The sequence below is a fragment of the Orycteropus afer genome, unplaced genomic scaffold, assembly GCF_000298275.1.
Source record: "Orycteropus afer afer isolate SDZICR_OR568_19922 unplaced genomic scaffold, OryAfe1.0 scaffold00053, whole genome shotgun sequence".
NCBI classification, from domain to species: Eukaryota; Metazoa; Chordata; class Mammalia; order Tubulidentata; family Orycteropodidae; genus Orycteropus; species Orycteropus afer.
This window is the reverse complement of record NW_006921640.1, coordinates 7,317,077-7,337,326: the sequence shown is the minus strand read 5'-3', so window position 1 is coordinate 7,337,326 and position 20,250 is coordinate 7,317,077. Positions and strand designations below refer to the sequence as shown.

The following is a 20,250-nucleotide window of genomic DNA, read 5'->3' as shown; positions in this document are numbered from 1 at the left end:
TTTTTTAATGATTTTGAGTTTTGTTTCACATTGTTTTCCCACTCTATCCAGATCTCCTACACAGATCCTCCTCTGAATGGCTGACAGTGGTAGCCAGGTACCATCTAGTTCTTCTGGTCTCATAGTCATATGGGCTGAGGATTGCATGGTGTACTGGTTGCTTGGACTAATTGTTTCCATGCATCTTTTGTTTTCTTCATTCTCCTTTGCTCTGGACAAGGAAAGACCCATCATTCCATCTAGATAGCCACTTGCAAGCTTTTAAGATCCCAGTCACTACTTGAAACTTAGGCTACTTTGAAGACCTGACAAAAAGTGATGAGAGAGTCCAATAAACTGTAATACGGGGGTGTTTATCTCCTTCCTTTAAGACTATTAAGAACAGAATAGACATCCACCCCACCATCCAGAGATTGGGTATAATGATGATTTCCAGAGAGCTAGATAAGTGTAGAACAGATGTTTAGTGGAAGCCACTGTGGCTATTATATTGTATGCAGCCCTATTTTCACCCTGACATGCTGCAACCATTTTTGAATTATCTTCAGCAAACTTTTACTTGCATGTGATTATTAATGATATTCTTTGATAATTTCCACATTCTGTTGGATCATATATTTCCCTTTTTTCCCTCATAGATAACAACATACTACACATATTTTTCAATGTGCTTTTTTTCATTCTACAATGTATTTTAGAGATTGCTTCAGATTGCCACATATAAAACCAGGTGCCAAGTAGATTCTGAGTCATGACATCCCCATGTGTCAGAGTAGAACCGTGCTCCAAAAGGATTTCAATGACTGATTTTTTAGAAGTAGATCTCCAGGTGTTTCTTCTGAGGCACCTCTGGGAGGACTTGAACCTCTAACCTTTCGGTTAGTAACTAAACACTCTAACTATTTGTACCATCCAGAGACTCCATTTAAAGCTGTTTTATTCTTTTTCACAGTTATACAATCCTCCTTCAGTGGGTATACCTAATTTTTTTTAAATGAGCAAATCCCACTCTGTTGCTAATTTTGTATTTGTTGTGTTGTTGGTTTGTGACTTTGCAGAGACTTCACCTATCACAGAGCAGAACTGCTCCATAGGGTTCTTGGCTGTAATCTTTACAGAAGCAGATTGCCAATCCTACTTTCTTCCACAGTGCACCACTGGATGCATTCAAACTGCCAAACTTCTGGTTACCAGCCAAGAGTATAATCGTTTGTGCCATGCAGGAACCTTGTTGTTGTTGTTATGTGCCATTGAGTCAGACCTAACTCATAGCAACCTCTCCTTGGGTTTCCGAGGCAGTGTCACTATGAAAGTAGATTGCCCAACTTTCCTTCCAAGGAGTGGCTCGTGGGTTTGAACTGCCAACCTTCTGGTTAGCAGGCAAGTGCCTTAAGCACTACGCTACCAGAGCTCCTGAAGGAACCTTGGGTCTACCAAATTTAACTGAAACAGTGTTCTACTGACAGATATTTGAATTTTTCCAGTTTTTAATATTATAAACAATGATGTTCTGAATAACTATTTACATATGCCATTCTGCCCATGTTATGAGAAAATCTCTAGGATAAATTCTTAGATATACGATCACTGGACTGAGTGATATGCACATGTTTATTTTGCTAGAAATTTCCCAAACGATTTTTATACCACTTTATACTCTCACCAGTAATGCATGCAAGTCCTGGCACCAAGTCTAATGACCAATAAGGTCTCTGAGACAGAAGAGTCTCCTTGGCTGAACTGGCCAGGCTGCATTTCTGTAGATGATGAACCCAGAGTAACGGCCCACTCAGCAGAGACAGTGCACTTGGCCCCAGTACATGGCAGGAAAGAGAGGTAGTTGCTTGCATCTGGCTTTGTGCAGCTGGTGGTGCGTTCTCAGGCTCCCGGTAGGTTAATGGCAACCTTCCCACCAGAAACTACTGCCAGAAAAAATGAGGCTTTTCATGAGGGAGTATCAACTTAAAGGGAAGACTTTATGGATATAGCAGGGCAGAGTTGTGGGAAAACAATGGATTTGAATTTGCCACTTTTTTGTTAAGAGACCAAGGAGCTCTGGTGGCATAACAGTTAAGTACTCAGCTGCTAATCAAAAGGTTGGCAGTTCACTGTTATGGTCACAGAGGACATCAAGCTCAATTGGCATAACATACTACACAAAAACATTGTTCCACATCCTACTCTGGCGAGTAGCAACTGGGATCTTAAAAGCTTGCAAGTGGCCATCTAGATGCAACGATGGGTCTCTCCTCATCCAGATCAAAGAAGAATGAAGAAAACCAAAGACACATGGAAACAATTAGTCCAAGGGATTGGTATACCATATGATCCTCAGCCCATATGACTATGAAACCAAAAGAACTAGATGGTGCCTGGCTACCACTATCTATGTAGGACATCCTGGACAGAGTGGGAGAACAATGTGGAACAAAACTCAAAATCATTTGGGAAAAAAAAAAAAAAAAGGGAACAGGTTTACTGGTCTGATAGAACCTGATGGAACCCCTGAGACTCTGGCCTCTAGCTGCCTTTCAGATCTGGAATTGAACCCACTCCTGTGGCTTCCAGCCAAACAAAAGACAGGTATATGGGCTGAACATTTGCATTAGGTAGATAGATACACTCTGGGAGAGATTAATCATGGAAGAACAGAAGGACTATGTATGCACAGGGAGACAGCTCAAGGAACAGGAGGGCATGGAGGGAAGGACACAGGGAAGAGGTAACTATGGGGAGGAAGTAAGAGGGGAGCTGTTGCATTGTGGGAGATTACAGTCAATATCATGAGACAAAATGTATGTAAGCTGCTGTATGGAACTTTCAGCCAAATCACAATAAAATTTTTTTTAAAAAAAGGTTGGCAATTCAAATCCACTCAATAGTTCTGGAGAAGAAAGATGTGGTGATCTGCTACCATAAAAATTACAGCCCAGAAAACATCACAGGGAAGTTCTACTTTGTCACATGGGGTCTCTATGTATTGAAATTGACTCAGTATCACAACAAGAAGAAGAAGTTATGAAACTTAGGCACGTAACTTAATCTGCACCTCTGTTTCTGTATCTGCAAAATACAGCAACAACAGCCACCTCTGAGGGTTATTGTGAGAAGCCACTGAGATACTATATACAAAGAACCTAGTACAATGCTAAGCCCCAGTCTGGTGCTCAGCACAGGGTGGTGTGGTCATAATTCCCATCATCATGTCAGTTATTTGCCTTGGAAATTCTTCCTAATTTTTTTTTAATTCAGTAAGGAGCAATCATAGCTAGGTGTATCTCCATGATCACTCATTATGCAAAGGTTTAATGTATTTACCTGCAAGCTCCTTATAGAGACCAACCCCCTGGGATGAAGCAAGGGTCAGCATGGTGGAGATACTGCCTTTCACCTTCTCCGTGATTCCATTCTAGATGACAAACAACATTCATTGTGTTAGGACAGCACAGCCCAAGAAGTGAATTGTATAAAGCAGCCCACTCAAACTTCTGGCAGTAGAGGGTACAGGCAGAGGTTGCCAAATTCAAAGTCAGGTCCAAGGGCAAAACATTTCAGAGTATACTGAATGGCCCAAGAGTCATCAAGGAAACATTTCTGTGGAGTGTGACCTGCCTTAGTATCTCCTTTACTGCCTATCAAGACTCATGGTGCCAACCACCTGAATAAGAAGCTAATGAGGATGCACTAGGGCATGAGGAAGAGAACAGCGACAGCAGAGATAGAAAATCAGGAAAAGAATTAGTCACTCTCCTATTCTGAATCTCTTAGTAGATAAATACTTATTGAGCTTTGCATAATACCCCATACTGGACATACCTGATTCTTCTTTCCAACTGCCTGAACAAGGTCTTCTTGCTAACCTTAGTCCTTTTATCAACTAAAATCCTTTCCCTTTTCTAAACATCTCTTGCTTCCCTTACCAAAACATGGGACTCCTTCTAGCCTAGCAGAGCTTGGTTTTGAACCTGGATCTTCTGACATCAAATTTTCTGCTTTTTGTTTAACACACCAGAACAGGACCCCAAATCTCCAGTCTCAGCACAAGCTGTGAGCCTTGAGCTAGTAACGTAACTTCTCTGGGCTTCAGCTTCCTTGTCTGTGAGATCAGGGAATGGCACTAGAAATTCATTAGGAGACACCCAGTTTTAACTTCCTACATTTTATGATTTAAGGTGCATTTGCATCTAGTTAATATATTAATTATTTTTTGATGGAATTGTTTTCTTGGGCACCTGAAGGCCAATTTCTACATACTTCAATGGGATTGGCCCTAGAGTTCAGTCTATTTTCTGCATGCATTTGTAGATTGTGACAATAGGTCAAATGACTGACGCTAAATTGCTACTGGTAAATAATATACCTTTTAGACTACTACAAGGGAAAGTGCATGCTTTGTATTGTAGAGACAAGTATTTTCTAAAACTTGCTGGGTAAGAGAGGGGAAGAGGATTGGACAGAGGCAGGTGGAAGATGTTTCAAGAAGAAAGCTGGTACACAGTTGGACTGAAATAGCAACAAAACAGGTTCCTTGGGTGGTTGGGAGAGAGGGACAGCTAAGACTGCGCTGAGGCAGGAGAATTTGGTCAGGTAAAGGGCTCACATGGCCAGGTGAATAGCTAACAGTGACTTTATATTAAAACAATGAGTTTATATTACTTAAGGTAAGAGGTAGCAAGCCAAGAGACCCTGAGCTAAGAGGCAGGATGGTCCAAGTAAAGTTGACAGAAGCCTTTTGCTGTGAGGAAACTGTTAGAAACTGTCTTCTCACATATAAAACAGCAAACCTAAATCTATGCTGGGTACCCATAACTGACTGACCTGTAGCAGTTTACTGGCATTTGCTTATTGACATTTTATGTATATAAGTTATTCCTCCCAATGTAAAAAAAAAAAAAAAAAGTCTTGAGATTTTGCTGTTGTCTGAAACTCTGCAGCCAGGTTAAAAAAAAAAAAAAAAAAAACCAACCAAACCCACTGCTGCTGAGTTGTTTCCAACTTTCTCATCTTTCTCGCAGGGAGTGGCTGCTGGTGGGTTCTGATGGCTCTGACCTTTCAGTCAGCAGCCAAAAGCTTAAACACTGCACTACCAGCACTCCTTTCAGCCAAGTTACTTAGTCCCAAACCCTAGCCCTGTGACTAGGTATGTGACTTGTTGATCCACCTCTCCATTTCTCAGTTTTCTTATCTGTAAAATGAGAACAATAATAGCACCTACCTCACTTATAGAGCTGCTGGAGGATTAAATGAGTTAATATACAGAAAGAGCTTAGAACTCTGTCAGGTACGTAAGTACTAGATACTACTGTGTGGTTATATTTATGACTTATTAAAGTGGAAGGACATAGGTGAGAACTGGAGGGGCTGCACTTCTGCACGCATGACCTCAGGAGAGAGCCTGACAATAAAGAAAGCAAGCCAAGCTAGCTGGGCTCCACTCCTGGCATCACAGGCACTTGAGGAGCCCACTTCGGAGAAGTCATCTGTCTCTATCGGGGCTCAAATGACTACTATTTCTCCCACTTTCTGGACCTACTTCTTCTACTCCCCAGGAAACTCCTCAGGAATGGAATTCAGACTGGAGATAGAATACCTTCAGTTGCTGAAATTGGTGCTGCATCCTTTCTTGAGCCCTTTCAAACATGCCCTCAGCCACCTGCTGGTCCACTCCTCTTCTGATGACATCTTTCATTCTCTCACAGGCTTTTTTGCCAGTGATCTGAGCTGCTTCTGGAAAAAATGATAGCCACAGTCACATTATAGCAAAGATTTCCTTAGAAATCTTTAGCATTAAGAAAAATAAGCATATATATGTATATATGCATATCCATACTCATTTCCACAGCAGTAGAAATAGTTTTAATAATAAAATTATGCAAAAATAACACTCTTAATATTTTGGTAATAACTATCATTCAGAAAATATAATTAATGAATTAAGCAGAAGCTTACAAAATCCCTGCTTCCCATGATGGGCTGCGAAAATAAGAAGAAACTGAGAAGTGAGTTTGCAAATACTTAAAAAAGTATGAGAACTGGATAATGGATTTTATAGTTTATTTAGCTGAGATGCGGCATGGAGAGGGGGAGCAAGTTATCTAGGTAGTAAGGGGAGACAGAAAGAACCAGAAAACAACAGATACAAATTGTTCATTAATAATCTGTCCCCACACCCTTGCAATTATCTGGTTTCTATTTGTAAAATAAGAGGTTGCAGGGAGACTTAGGATGCAGGAGAACAATACTTTGAGGGGAAGCTGCAGAAAAGGACACCAAAGGACTTGACATAAAGACCCCAGAGAAAATAGAAATATTTTCCCCGTGAGCCCACACCTTCGTAACAGGACTTCAGGTCGTTCTGAACAGAGATGCTGAGAGACTCATAGATCCTTCTCTTCTTTCTGAGGACGTGTCCCTCCAGGCCTCCCAGGATGGCGCTTATCTAAGAACCCATGTTAACAAAAGGCCACTTGTGACAATTTCTTCAATAGAAGCAGGTTAAGCATTCCTGTGTGTAGTAACCATTTCCTCCTGTCTTGTATTATGGTTGGTTGCTCACACATTGTCTCCACAACTAGGCTGCAAGCTTCTCATAGGGCAAAAGTTTGTCTTAAGCATCTTTATACCTCAAAGTAGTTCCTACAGTGCCTGGCACCTACAGACAACTCTATAAATGTTTGCTGAGTTGAATTTAAGCATGTGCAAGGCAGCCTTTAGTGTGATTATCTTGGAAACAGGTCCTGCTGGGGGTTGGGAGACAAGCTATTTCTCTTCTGGTGCTATATGAATGGAGCTGGGCCTAGAAGAAAGAAGTCACAGACAAGTGTTGTGAGCACTCTAAACAGTGACCTGCCAAGGTGGTACTTTATTTCCATGAGCTTTACTACTTTAGATGATACTTTACAGCACTGGCAAAAATGATAGATAGGTCAGTGAAAGTGTTGCACACTGTTTCAAATTTAAGTGCTTGGCTGCTAACTGAAAGGTCGGCTGTTCGAACCCACCAGGAGCTCTATTGGAGAAAAGACCTGGGATCTGCTCCTGTAAAGATTTCAGCCTAGAAAACCCTATGAAGCAGCTCTACTCTGTCACATGGGGTCACGAGGAGTTGAAATCAACTTGACAGCATTCAATAACAACAACAACAGGGATTCTTTGAAGAGTTTCTTGGGAACTGAGTCTACTTTATAATCTCAGCGTTTATTGCCAGTTGTTTCACTGTGAAATAAGGTTTACATAGGTGTCCTTTACCTCTGTAGCAATCTTATGCCTGTTTCACTCTTCTGTCCCATTTATTCAAATTTGGCAGCTCTTCCTATGAGGTAGTACCAGAGCCTGGACACTCCCAGGGAACAAGCAGTAAGAAACAAAATTCAAAATCCTTCTGGGAAGAAAGCTACTACCTGTTTGTAAGGAATATACCTCCTGAATCAGGAAACTTTTTTTGCAGCTATCATATTTCCAGCCATTTCTAATCCCAATTTCTGTCATTTTCTCCTGCAGAGAGTGCTTAAAAGCATCTATGTGAGGCATCAGAGCTGAACCAGTGGCCTTTCCAACCCTACAGAAGAAAGTAAAGAAAAATGTTAAGAGATAACGATGAGTACTGTGGCGTTAAACAAAAAACCAGCTGGTACTCTTTTATCCATTTTTAAGCAAAAAGAAAGGGAAGAGATCTAATAGTTATCAAATTGCTATAATATGTGAGGCACTGTCACTGTGGTAGGCCCCTGACATAAAAGCCTATGAACTCAGTGTGATGATCCCATTTTTCAGATGAGAAAACTGAGGTTCAGAAAAGATTTCAGATGTGTACAAGGTCACAGAGTTAGTATGTGACAGAACCAGGCTTTAAACATTGATCTGTTTAACCTCAAAACTCTTAGACTTTCCATTGTTAAGGTTGTTTCCACTTGAAGAGATGGGACTTGAACTACACTTTAAAAGATAAAGTAAGATTTAGGGAAGTGAAACAAACTGAAAAACCAAACTCACTGCCATCGAGTCGATTCTTACTCACAGTGACCCCCTTTTGGGTTTCTGAGGCAGTAATAAATCTTTATGAAGTAGATTGCCTCATCTTCTTTCCATGCAGTGGCTGGTGGGTTTGAACCACCAACCTTCTGGTTAGCAGTCAGATACTTTAGGCACTGTGCCATCAGAACTCCTTAGGAAAGTGAAAAGGAAGTGTTATTCTCCATGGAGGTAACATAGTGAATGAAGTTTCAGAGTATTCCAGGAGTAAGAAGGAGGAGTTGGAGAGGAGAGACCACAGGCTTTAAACCTAACCTCTCTACCTATAAACTAGGTGAGAACAGAGAAATTGTGTAATTCCTCTCAATCTCAGTGTTTTAATATGTAAACAAACAAATAAACCAGGAGCCACTGCATAGGATTATTGGGAGGATTAGATAAAATAATGCATGTAAAGTGTCCATTATAGTGCCTAGTACGTCACAGCTACTCTTGCCTACACATCAGCCTTGCTAAAGCAGTGGGCTTATACTGAGCCATAGTATAGGGAGATATTGGAAAAGGCAGGCTAGAAGCAGGTGGAATGTCTTGAATGTTATGGTGGCTAAATTTGTGTGTCAGCTTGGCTGGGCCTGGTTGAGTAGCTGGGCAGCTGGATACAATATTCCCCATGATGAGACTGGTAATCAACTCCATGGTGGAATCTACTGAGTAGCTGCCTTAGGTAATGTGGTCTGCTTCCTGTATATAAGGAGAAGGCTTGGGGAATGGTCTCTAGTTTATGGCATGCTTGAACCCTGCATGTAGCCATGTCATCGTTCAGCAGCCTACCATGCTCTGCCAACCTTGGGACTTTCAGTGGCCTTAAATTAATGGCCTGTGTGTGGTTTGGTAATATCAAGACTGTGCCTTTTTACTTGTCAACCTTAAGCTTGTCAGCCTCAGCAGCCAGCAGCTGTCTGAGTGAAGAAAAGCCTCTAGCTTCAGTGGGCCAAGATAAGGTGGCAGAGCTGAAGCCCAAGGTTCAGGGGCTATCACCCAGCTCCTAGAGCCTGGCACTTTGAACTTGGACTTAAAGCCTCTGAAGTGTAAGAGAATAAACTCCTGTTTGTTAAAGCCATCACATTTGTGGTATATTCCTGTCAGAGCAGTACTAGGTAACCAAAACAAATGCTGTTACGAGGAATTTGAAATTTATACTTCAGAATTGTAAACAGGGGTAGGTTGGCTATAGATGGAATGGCATGATACAAAATGTGTTTAGTTCATTTTTGTATAACTTTTTATTGTGATTTGTGTGGAAGTTTATAGAGCATATTGGTATTCCATTCAACAATTTGTATATATTTTGTTTTGTGACACCGATTGCAGTCCCCACAATGTAACAGCATTCTTCCAACTTCCTCCCTGTGTTTACCATTTCCATTTGTCCTTCTTTCCTATCCCGTCCTGCCTTCTAAGATTCATCCCTGGGCAAATGCTGCCCTATTGACCCATATGTTTGATTGTTCTAAGGAGAGCATACCTCCCAGGTGTTACTGTTCACCTTATAGGCCTATTATTTGAATTGGAGCTCTGGTCGCGCAGTGTCTTAGGCATTTGACTGCTAACCAGAAGGCTGGCAGTTCAAACCCACCAGCCACTGCTCAGAAGGAAGATTGGGCAATCTACTTCTGTAGGTGATACTGCCTTGGAAACCCAAGGAGGGTTTGCTATGAGTTGGATAGCGACCTGACAGCAGTGAGTTTGGTTTTGGTTTTGGATTATTTGAATGAAAGTTGAGCCACAGGTGTAAATTCAGTTCTATGTTTGAAGAATGTCTAAGGGCCATTGTCTTGGGGGTTCTACTAGTTTCTATCAGACCAGTAAAATTGGTCCTTTTTATTATTTTGAGTGCATTCCACACTTTTCTTCTGTTGTATCCAGGACCATCTCTAAAATGTGTTTAAAGAAGCTGTCATAAAGGTGGGAGTCAGAAAAAGGGCAGTAAGTAAGACAGAAGCAAAAGTAGGAGAATGATGAAAAAACCAGTAGGCAGCCAGTCATGTGAAATGCCAGTAGTGAAAGAGAAGGGAGAATGCGGAAGGGCTGCTGCTACACTTGGGGATTAGGAGATTTTGTTTCTGTTGATGGAAAAAGAAATTGGAGGTCAGGGAAGGTGGGGAGGAGGGGGCACCAAGAAGGGACATCGCTACCCCATGCCATCTTTGTGAGTATTCAGGGTGTCAGAAACATGCACAGTGTCATCATTGAGCCACTCTTCCTTTCACATTGAGGGAAAGTTCTGAAGGCCATATGTTTGCTTAACATCACTCTCTCCAATGAAAATACCCTGTCCTGGGCTCAGATCCATAGGAAAACTTATCCCTTTCTTCATGTATGAGATATTTGAAAAATAAAGTGCAGCATAATATTAGTTTGAAAGCAACATCTCAATCTGTACTCTATGTCAGCATGGGAAATTTTTAAATAAACCAAACCAAGAAGGCTTTTGTGTTTTGCCAAAGATCAAGCTTTTCTCCTCACAGTGTAAGCTACTTTTTACACTTCCAGATCCAAAGTACATATTCTTAAAGATGAGACTCTGGCCCAATGTTCTTCAAATATTTTTTCATGAAGGAGCAAGATGAAAGATCCTTTACCTAAAAATGCCTCCAAAAACAGGGTCAATCTGGTCATAGATAGGCTGAGTGATGGCTTCATTCAGATCTATTCTTGTAAGAGTCCTGGAGGCAAAGATGCCATTTTTTAGGCAAACAGCTTTCAGAGTCTGGTGAAAACCTTGGTTTCCTTTACTCCTCTAGATAATTAAATAATAAATTAGTAGAGTTAGTAGGCATTAACTAGAATGTCACAGAATCAGAATTATATTGCTTTTGACCAAAGGTTGTTACCAAGAATCACAGAAAAGGGTAGAGACAATTTGATCTTTAAATATATTATTGAGCTACACAAGGACAACAGCAGTCAGTCCTCCAAATTGGCTCCATGCCCATGCCCTGGGCTTTCAAAGTGTGCTGGGCTTACTTTTATCACAACTTTTCTCACACAATTTTGAATTTGTCTGTTTATTCATCAGACTATCATACTAGACCATCAGTCCATTGAGATCAGGGACCATCCATCTTTATGTTCTCAACATCTGTCAATGGCAATAAGTAGTAGCCAATAAATCTTGGTTGAATGAGCAATTATTAAATGAATGAATGAAAATGTGTCAGGACTCTACCATGAGTATGTCTCAGATTTTCCAAGAGTAGTTCAAATTTCAAAGACTTTTGTTAAATATGTAATGAGATACTATATGATTTTTATATCTTTGTTAGATTTTTTCCAAGGGAAATAAATTCACAAATCAGAAAAAAAAAAAGAAAGATATTCTAAAGCTAGAGCTACGCTGTTGCTAAGGAGCTCTGGAAGCATAGTGCCTAAGGCACTTGACTACTAACCAGAAGGCTGGAGGTTCAAACCCACCAGCCACTCCTTGGAAGGAAGGTTGGGCAATCTACTTCCGTAGTGATACTGCCTCGGAAACCCAAATAAGAGTTGCTATGAGTCGGGTCCAACTCAACGGCACATAACAACAACAACAATGCTGTTGTGGTGGTGGTTAGGTGCTGTCAAGTCAATTTTGATTCATAGCAATTCCATATGACAGAGTCGAACTGCCCACCAGAGCTCCATTCTCTTATTATTAGACAGGTTATTTTACTATGCTTAGTGTCTTGGTAGTATAGTGCCTAAGGCACTTGACTGCTAACCAGAGGCTAGTGGTTCAAACCCACTAGCTACTCCCCGAAGGAAGGTTGGGCAATCTACTTCCATAGTGATACTGCCTTGGAAACGCAAGGAGGGGTCGCTATGAGTCGGGACCGACTCAATGTCACATAACAACAACAGTGTCTTGGTTCTCTAGTGCTGCTATAACAGAAATACTATAAGTGGATGGCTTCAACAAACAGGAATTTATTTTCTTACAGTTTAGGAGGCTAGAAGTCTGAGTTCAGAGTGCCAGTTTTAGGGGCCAGAAGGAGGCCCCTTGACCTTGAGCTTCAGCTCTGCCTCCTGTTACAGGTCCAGGTCTAGCAAGCTGGATGTGTCTTCTGACTCACACAGCTGCTGGCTGCTGAGGCTGACAAACCCAAGATCCACAGGTAAAATGGCATAATCCCAAGATATGCAAGCAACATGACAGGCCACTGGTTCAAGTTCAGGAGCAATCCCAAGATTGGCAAGCAACACGGCGGACCACTAGTTCAAATCCAGGAATTAGAGATGAAGACTTGGCCAAACGCAGGATCCAAATGTGCCAAAAAGCTAAAGATGTTCCTCAAAGCTTTTCCACATATACAGAAAGAAGACCACACCCTAAGGCAACTACTTATCTGCTCACAGCAGACTCCACCATGGAGGTGATTACCATCTCATGGGGAGTAACTACACCCAGCTGCCAAGCATTCAAAACCAGGGCCCAGCCCAATTGACACACAACCTTAACTACCACACTTAGAAATGATATATTAGCATATAAATGTTTGCCCAAATTTCTGATGACATAGGAAAGTTGTTGTAAGAGAGGAACAGCTAACATCCTGACATATTTGTAGTCACAGAGAAAGAAAGGGCAGGCATGATTAATGCACAAGTCCTAGTGAAGACCTGAAGATAGCTGATATTGTTCCTTCTTTTCACAAGAAAGTATCTCAAAAAAATGGTCTCTACTTAGTACCTTTACCTTCTCATTAGCACTCACTCATTAACGTCTTGTGATCTAGGTTCTTCTATCAGAGTCAGAAATAGTTCTCTCCAGGGTCACTTAGGAGCTCTGGTAGCATAGTGCCTAAAGGCACTTGACTGCTAACCAGGAGGCTGGCGGTTCAAACCCACTAGCCACTCCTTGGAAGGAAGGTTGGGCAATCCTACTTCCGTAGTGATAACTGCCTCGGAAACCCAAGGAGGGGTCGCTAGGAGTCGGGGCGGACTCAATGGCAAATAACAACAAAAGGGTCACTTAGTTATCTATTGCTATGAAACAAATTGCCCCAAACTCAGTGGCTTAAAACAACAGTAAATGTTTACTATATCTCAGTTTTGATGGGTCAGGAATTTGGGTATGACTTGGCTGGCTAGTTCTGGCTCAGGGTTTCTTCTGAAGTTCAGTCAGGTATCAGCTGGGGTTATAGTCATCTGACTGGAGCAGGAGAATCTGCTTCCAAGTCAGCTCACTAAATGGCTGGCTAGTTGGGGAATGTTCTGGTTACCTAGTGCTGCTCTGACAAGAATACACCACAAATGGAATGGCTGAACAAATGGGAGTTTATTCTCTTACAGTTTGGGAGGCTAAAAGTCCAAGTTCAAAGTGCCAGGCTCTAGGGGCTGTGTGAAAGCCCCTCAACCTTTTGGGCTTTAGCTCTGCCTCTTGCTCCTGGCCCACTGAAGCTAGAGGCATCTCTTCACTCAGGCAGCTACTGGCTGCTGAGGCTAACAAGCTCAAGGTTGACATAAAATGGCACAGTCCCAATGTTACCAAACCACATGGCAGGCCATTGATTCAAGTCCATTAAGAGTTCCAAGGTTGGCAGAGCATGGCAGGCTGCTGAACAACTACTTGACTATCTGCAGGTTCCAAGTGTGCCATAAGATAGAGACCACTCCCCAAGGCTTCTCCTTATACACAGGAAGCAGACCACATTCCCTAAGGCAGCTCCTCAGATGCTCACAGTAGATTCCAGCATGGAGTTCATTACCAGTCTCATCATGGGGAATACTACATCCAGCTGCCCAGCCACTCAACCAGGCCCAGCCAAGTTGACACACAAACTGAACTACCACAGGAAATTACTGGTGGGAGGCCAGCTTCTCTCTATGTGGGCTTCTTCATAGAACTGCCTGACTTGAGCACATGGAGGCTGACTTCCCCTCAACAAATCAACCAAAGGCCCCAGGTTTGAGCCTCAATAGTCCTTTACGACTTAGCCACAGAAGTCACACACTGTCACTTCTGTATCACTCTACTGGCTGCAGAGGAAGCCCTGATTCAATATGGAGGAAACTCCATACAGACATGGATTCCAGGAGGTAAGGTCATTGAAGATTATCTTAGCAGCTATCACAATCACCAGTGGATACCTTCAATGGCTAAATCCAATTACCTTTCCTTATTTAAATTTTCTTTGACCTCTTAGAGCATCAGATGACCTCCTTCTTTTTTTTTTTTTTAACCAAGATTATTCTTAAAGATGAGTTTTGATTTGGGTGAAAGTTTATAGAGCAAATTCACTTTTCATATGGCAGTTCACATATACTTTGTCTCATGACATTGACTACAATTTACCTCAATGCAACAGCTCCTCAACCACTTCCTCCCAATAGTTACCTCTTCCCTGTATCCTTCCTTCCATGCACTCCTGCCCCCTGAGCTCTCTCTCTGTGCATACACAGCCCTTCTATTCTCCCATGATTGTTCTCTCCAAGGAGGGTATCTACCTCAGGTAAATGTTCAACTCATATGCTTGTCTTTTGTTTGGCTGGAAGCCACAGGTGTGGGTTCAATTCTAGACCTGAAGGACAGCTAGGGGCCATAGTGTCAGTGGTTCCACCAGGCTCCATCAGACCAGCAAACCTGGTCCCCCCCCCCCCTTTTTTTTCCCAAATGATTTTGAGTTTTGTTCCACATTGTTCTCCCTCACTATCCAGGATCTCCTACATAGATCCTCCTCCAGGTGCTTGATAGTGGTAGCCGGGCACCATCTAGTTCTTCTGGTCTCATAGTTGTATAGGCTGCGGATCGCATGGTGTACCAGTCACTAGGACAAGTCCATTAATCTTTGGTTGTCTTCATTCTTCTTTGCTCTGGACGAGGAGAGACCCATCATTGCATCTAGATGGCTGCTGGTAAGATTTTAAGATCCCAGTCTCTGTTCACCAAAGTAGGAGGTGGAACAATGTTTTGTGTACTATGTTATGCCAATTGAGCTTGATGTCCCCTGTGACTATGGTCCCGAGCCCACAAGTTCAACTACTCTCTCCCTCTAGGTATCTGGCTGTGCCCAAGAAGTGACTACAGGCTTGTCCTTTGTCAGCTCTATTATACCCCTGGGAATTCTTACAGAACATACAAATACACTTGTAGAACCATTCAGATGACCTCCTTCTTAACACATGTTCCTCCCTAGGATTTCATGATATTATGCTATTTTCTTTTCCTACTACTTCTTATACTGTGTTACACTGTGGTGGCTTGCATTTTGCTGTGAAGCTGGAGGCTATGCCACCAGTATTTTGAATACCAGCAGGGTCACACAGGTTTCAGTGGAGCTTCTGGACTAAGACAGTCTTGGAAGAAGGACGGAGCCATCCACTTCTGAAAAATTGGCCACTGAAAATCTTATGAATTGAAGTGAAACATATTACTGTTATATTACTGGAAAACTTTATGAAGAGCTGTGAAACATTATCTGATATAATGCCAGAAGATGAGCCACTCAGGTTGGAAGGCACTCAAAATACAGTCGGGGAAGAGCTGCCTCCTCAAGTCAACCTTAATTACATGGATGGAGTAAAGCTCTCAGGACCTTCATTTGCTGATGGGGCATGACTCAAAATGAGACAAAGCAAACATTCATTAATAATTGGAACACAGAATGTACAAAGTATGAATCTAGGAAATATGGAAGTCGTCAAAAACGAAATGGAACACCCAGAGATTGATATCCCAGGCATTAGCGAGCTACAATGGATTGGTACTGGTCATTCTGAATCAGACAACTATAAGGTCTACTATGCCAGGAATGACAAATTGAAGAGGAATGACATCACATTCATCATCCTGAAGTACAATGCTATCAGTAATAGGAAAATATCCACATGCCTATAAGCAAGTCCAATTAATACGACTATTATTCAAATTTATGGGCCAACCACCAGTGCAAAAGATGAAGAAATTGAATATTTTTACCAACTTCTGAAGTCTGAAATTGGCCAAACATGCAACCAAGATGCATTGATAATTACTGGTGATCAGAATGCGAAAGTTGGAAAGGAAGAAGCATTGGTAGTTGGAATATATGACATTAGTGACAGAAGTGATGCTAAAGATCACATGATAAAATTTTGCAAGACCACTAACTTATTCATTGCAAATACCATTTGTGATGGCTATGTTTGTATATCAACTTGGCTAGGCCTGGTTGAGTGGCTGGGCAGCTGGATGTAGTATTCTCCATGATGAGACTGGTAATGAACTCCATGCTGGAATCCACTGTGAGCAGCTGAGTAGCTGCCTTTGGGTATGTGATCTGCTTCCTGTATATAAGGAGAAGTTTTGAGACTGGTCTCTAGCCTATGGCACGCTTGGACCCTGCATGTAGCCATGTCGTTGTTCAGCAGCCTGCCATGCTCTGCCGACCTTGGGACTTAACAATGGACTTCAGTTAATGGCCTGCCATGTGGTTTGGTAACATTGGGACTGTGCCTTTTTACTTGTCAACCTTGGGGCTTCACAGCCTCAGCAGCCAAGAGCTGTCTGAGTGAAGAAATGCCTCTAGCTCCAGTGGGCCGGGAGTGGGAGGCAGAGCTGGACCCCAAAGTTGAGGGGCTTTCACCTAGTCCCTAGAGCCTGACACTTTGAACTTAGACTTAAAGCCTCCAAATTGTAAGAATAAACTCCTTTTTGTTAAGACCATTCCATTTGTGGTACATTTCTTGTCAGAGTGGCACTAGGTAACCAGAACACCTTTTTCAACAGCATAAATAAATGAGGATTATATACATGAACCTTGCCAGATGGAATGCACAAGAGTCAAAATGATTATATCTGTGGAAAGAGATGACAGAAAAGCACAATATCATGAGTTAGAACAAGACCTGGGACAGACTGTAGAACAGAAGAAAACTGAAACAACTCCACAAGAGCCAAAATACAATTTTGAGTACCTCCCACCTGAATTTAGGGACCATCTGAAGAACAGATTTGATACAATGAATACCAGTGACCAAAGACCAGATGAGTTGAGGGATGACATCAAGAACATCATACATGAAGAAAGCAAAAGATCACTAAAAAGACAGGGAATAAAGAAAATAAAAAATAGATGTCAGAAGAGACTTTGAAACTTCCTCTTGAATGGAAAGTGGCTAAAGTAAAAAGAAGAAATATTAGCATAAAAGATCTGAACAAAAGATTTAACAAGTGGATAAAGAAGGCAAAGTAAGCTATCATGAGGAAATATGCAAAGATCTGGAGTTAGGAAACCAAAACAGAACATGTTTAACATTTTTCAAGCTGAAAGAACTGAAGAAAAAATTCAAGCCTCAAGTTGCAACACTGAATATGGGCAAAATATTGAACAATGCAGGAAGAATCAAAAGAAGATGGAAGGAATACACAAAGTAATTGTATCAAAACAAATTGGTCGATGTCCAACTATTTCAGAAGGCAGCACATGATTAAGAACCAATGGTACTGAAGGAAGAAGTTCAAGCTACACTGCAGGAACAGGCAAAACCCAGGAACTGAGGAAATACCTAGGGAGATGTTTTAACAAATGATGCATCACCGGAAACACTCCCTTGTTAATGCCAAGAAATTTGGAAGACAACTACCTGGCCAACTGCCTGGAAAACATCCATATTTGTGCCCATTTCAAAGAAAAGTGATCCAACAGAATGTGGAAACTATCGAACAATATCATTAATTTCACAGGCAAGTAATATTTTACTAAAAATAATTCAAAAATGGCTTCAGCAGTTCATGGACAGGAAACTGCCAGAAATTCAACCCTGATTCAGAAAAGGATAGAGAACAAGGTATATATCACTGCTGATGTCAGATAGATTTTGGCTGAAAGAAAAGAATAGCAGATAAATGTTTACCTGTGTTTTATTGACAATGCAAATGCATTTGACTGTGTGTATCATAACAAATTATGGATAAAATTGTGAAGAATGGGAATTCCAACACACTTAACTGTGCTCATGAGGAAACCGTGCATAGACTAAGAGGCAGTCAGTCGAACAAAACAAGGGGATACTGCATGGTTTAAAATCAGGAAAAGCGTGCATCAGTGCTGTATCTTTTCACTGTACTTATTCAATCTGTGTGCTGAGCAAATAATCTGAGAAGCTGGACTACATGAAGAAGACTCAGCATCAGTACTGGAGGAAGAACCATTAACAACCTGTGATATGCAGGTGACACAACCTTGCTTACTGGATGTGAAGTAGACTTGAAGCACTTACTGATGAAGACCAAAGACTATAGCCCCCAACATGGATGACACTTCAACATAAAGAAAACAAAAGTCCTCACAACTGGATTGTGGTAATTAAGGTTATGTGTCAACTTGGTTGGGGCTGATTTTGAGTGGCTGGGCAGCTGGATGTAGCAATTCCCCACAAAGAGACTGATAATCAGCTCTATAGTGGAATCTACTATGAGCAACTGAGTAGCTGCCTTAAGGGTGTGCCCTGCTTCCAGCATATAAGAAGATACTTTGATAAAGGTCTTGAACTTTTTAGCACATCTGGATCCTGCATTTGGTTGACTCTTCATCTCAGTGGCCTACCATGTTGTCTGCTGATCTCGAGACTATTTCTGGACTTGAACTAGTGGTCTGCCGTGTTGCTTGATATCTTGGGACTGTGCCATTTTACTTGTCAATCTTGGGTTTGTCAGCCTCAGCAGCCAGCAGCTGCCTGAGTTAAGGAATGCCTCCAGCTCCAGTGGCCAGGAGCAAGAGGCAGAGCCAAAGCCAAAAGGTGAGGGGCCTTCATCCAGCTTCTAGTACTGGCACTTTGAACTTGGACTTCTAGCCTCCTAAATTGTAAGAGGATAAATTCCTGTTTGTTAAATCATCTACTTGTAGTATTTTCTGTTAGAGTAGCACTAGGTAACTAAAACATGGACCAATAAGCAACATAATGATAAATGGAGAGAAGACTAAAGTCAAAAATTTCATTTTACTTGGATCCACAAATCAAAGCCCATGGATGCAGCAGTCAAGAAATCAAATATTTTGCATTAGGCAAATCTTCTGCAAAGGACCTCTTTAAAGTGTTAAAGAGCAAAGAAATCACTTTGAAGACAAAGGTGTACCTGACCCAGGCCACTTTCTTTTCAATTGCTTCAAATGCATAAGGATCTCTGGCGGCACAGTGGGTAAGGCATTTGGCTGTTAACCAGAAGGTTGGTGGTTCAAACACACCAGCTGCTCTGCAGGAGAAAGATGAAGCAATCTACTTCTGTAAATATTTACAACCTTGGAAACCCAATGTGGGATCACTATAAGTCAGGATTGACTCAATGGCAGTAGGTTTGGTTTTTGTGGTTTTATATGCATATGAAAGCTAGACAATCAATAAGGAAAATCAAAGAACAACTGATGCATTTGAATGGTGGTGTTGGCAAAGAATATTGAATATACCATGGACTTCCAGAAAAATGAACAGCCTGAATGCTCCTCAGAAGTGAGAATGGCCAGACTTTCTCATGCACTTTGGTCATGTTATTAGGAGAGATCAGTCCCTTGAGAAGGATATCATGCTTAGTAAAGGGTCAACAGAAAAGATGGAGACCCTCAAGATGTACTGACATAATGGTTTCAGCAATGGGCTCTGTCATAGCAAGGATTGTGAGAATGGCGCAGGACTGGGCAGTGTTTCATTCTGTTGTACACAGGATCACTATGAGTTGAAACTGATTCGATGGCACCTAACAATAACAACCACCACCACCACTACGTCTTAGACTAAGCCTTTTCCATCCCCTTCCTTGACTCTTCTCCTTTTTATTCTTTTCCTCCCAAAATGTGGCATTTTTATAAGGTTTTTTCATATCACATCCATCTCTCTACTCTTTCTCAATATCATTCACTCCTATAGATCTATCAATTTCATGCAGGTGACTACCAAATCTAGACTCCAGCCCCACCTCTTTCTAGGGCTTTATTTCCACATTTCCACCATTTTATTAGATGTTCTACCAGGATTAAAAATTAAATACATAATCTCCATGCTGGATATATTGCTTTTCCACAAGATTAGCTCCTTGCTCTCATTGTCTTATTCCCTTATTATTGTTCTAAACTCAAACTCACTGCTGTCGAGTCAGATCCAACTCACAGTGACCCTTCCTTGGGTTTCTAAAGCGGTATCACTACAGAAGTAGATTTCCGGAGCCGGGGGCAAGATGGCGGACTAGGCAGAAGGATTGCACAGACCCTCTTCAACAAAGAAAAGGGAAACCAATTAACACAGACACAGAAGATAATCTTGGACCCC

At 41.6% G+C, this 20,250-nt stretch overlaps 1 protein-coding gene across 1 annotated transcript in view; it reads right to left on the bottom strand.

Annotated features, from left to right (window-relative positions):
* NUGGC (nuclear GTPase, germinal center associated) overlaps positions 1-20,250 on the bottom strand; it is an 81,603-nt gene that overhangs the window by 3,295 nt on the left and 58,058 nt on the right. The window contains exons 13-17 of the mRNA XM_007938773.2: positions 10,614-10,771; positions 7,420-7,558; positions 6,331-6,439; positions 5,591-5,727; positions 3,319-3,409 (exon numbers count right to left, since the gene is read on the bottom strand). Of these exons, the coding sequence (XP_007936964.2) occupies positions 3,319-3,409; positions 5,591-5,727; positions 6,331-6,439; positions 7,420-7,558; positions 10,614-10,771 (634 nt within the window). The remainder of the gene's footprint in view (positions 1-3,318; positions 3,410-5,590; positions 5,728-6,330; positions 6,440-7,419; positions 7,559-10,613; positions 10,772-20,250) is intronic.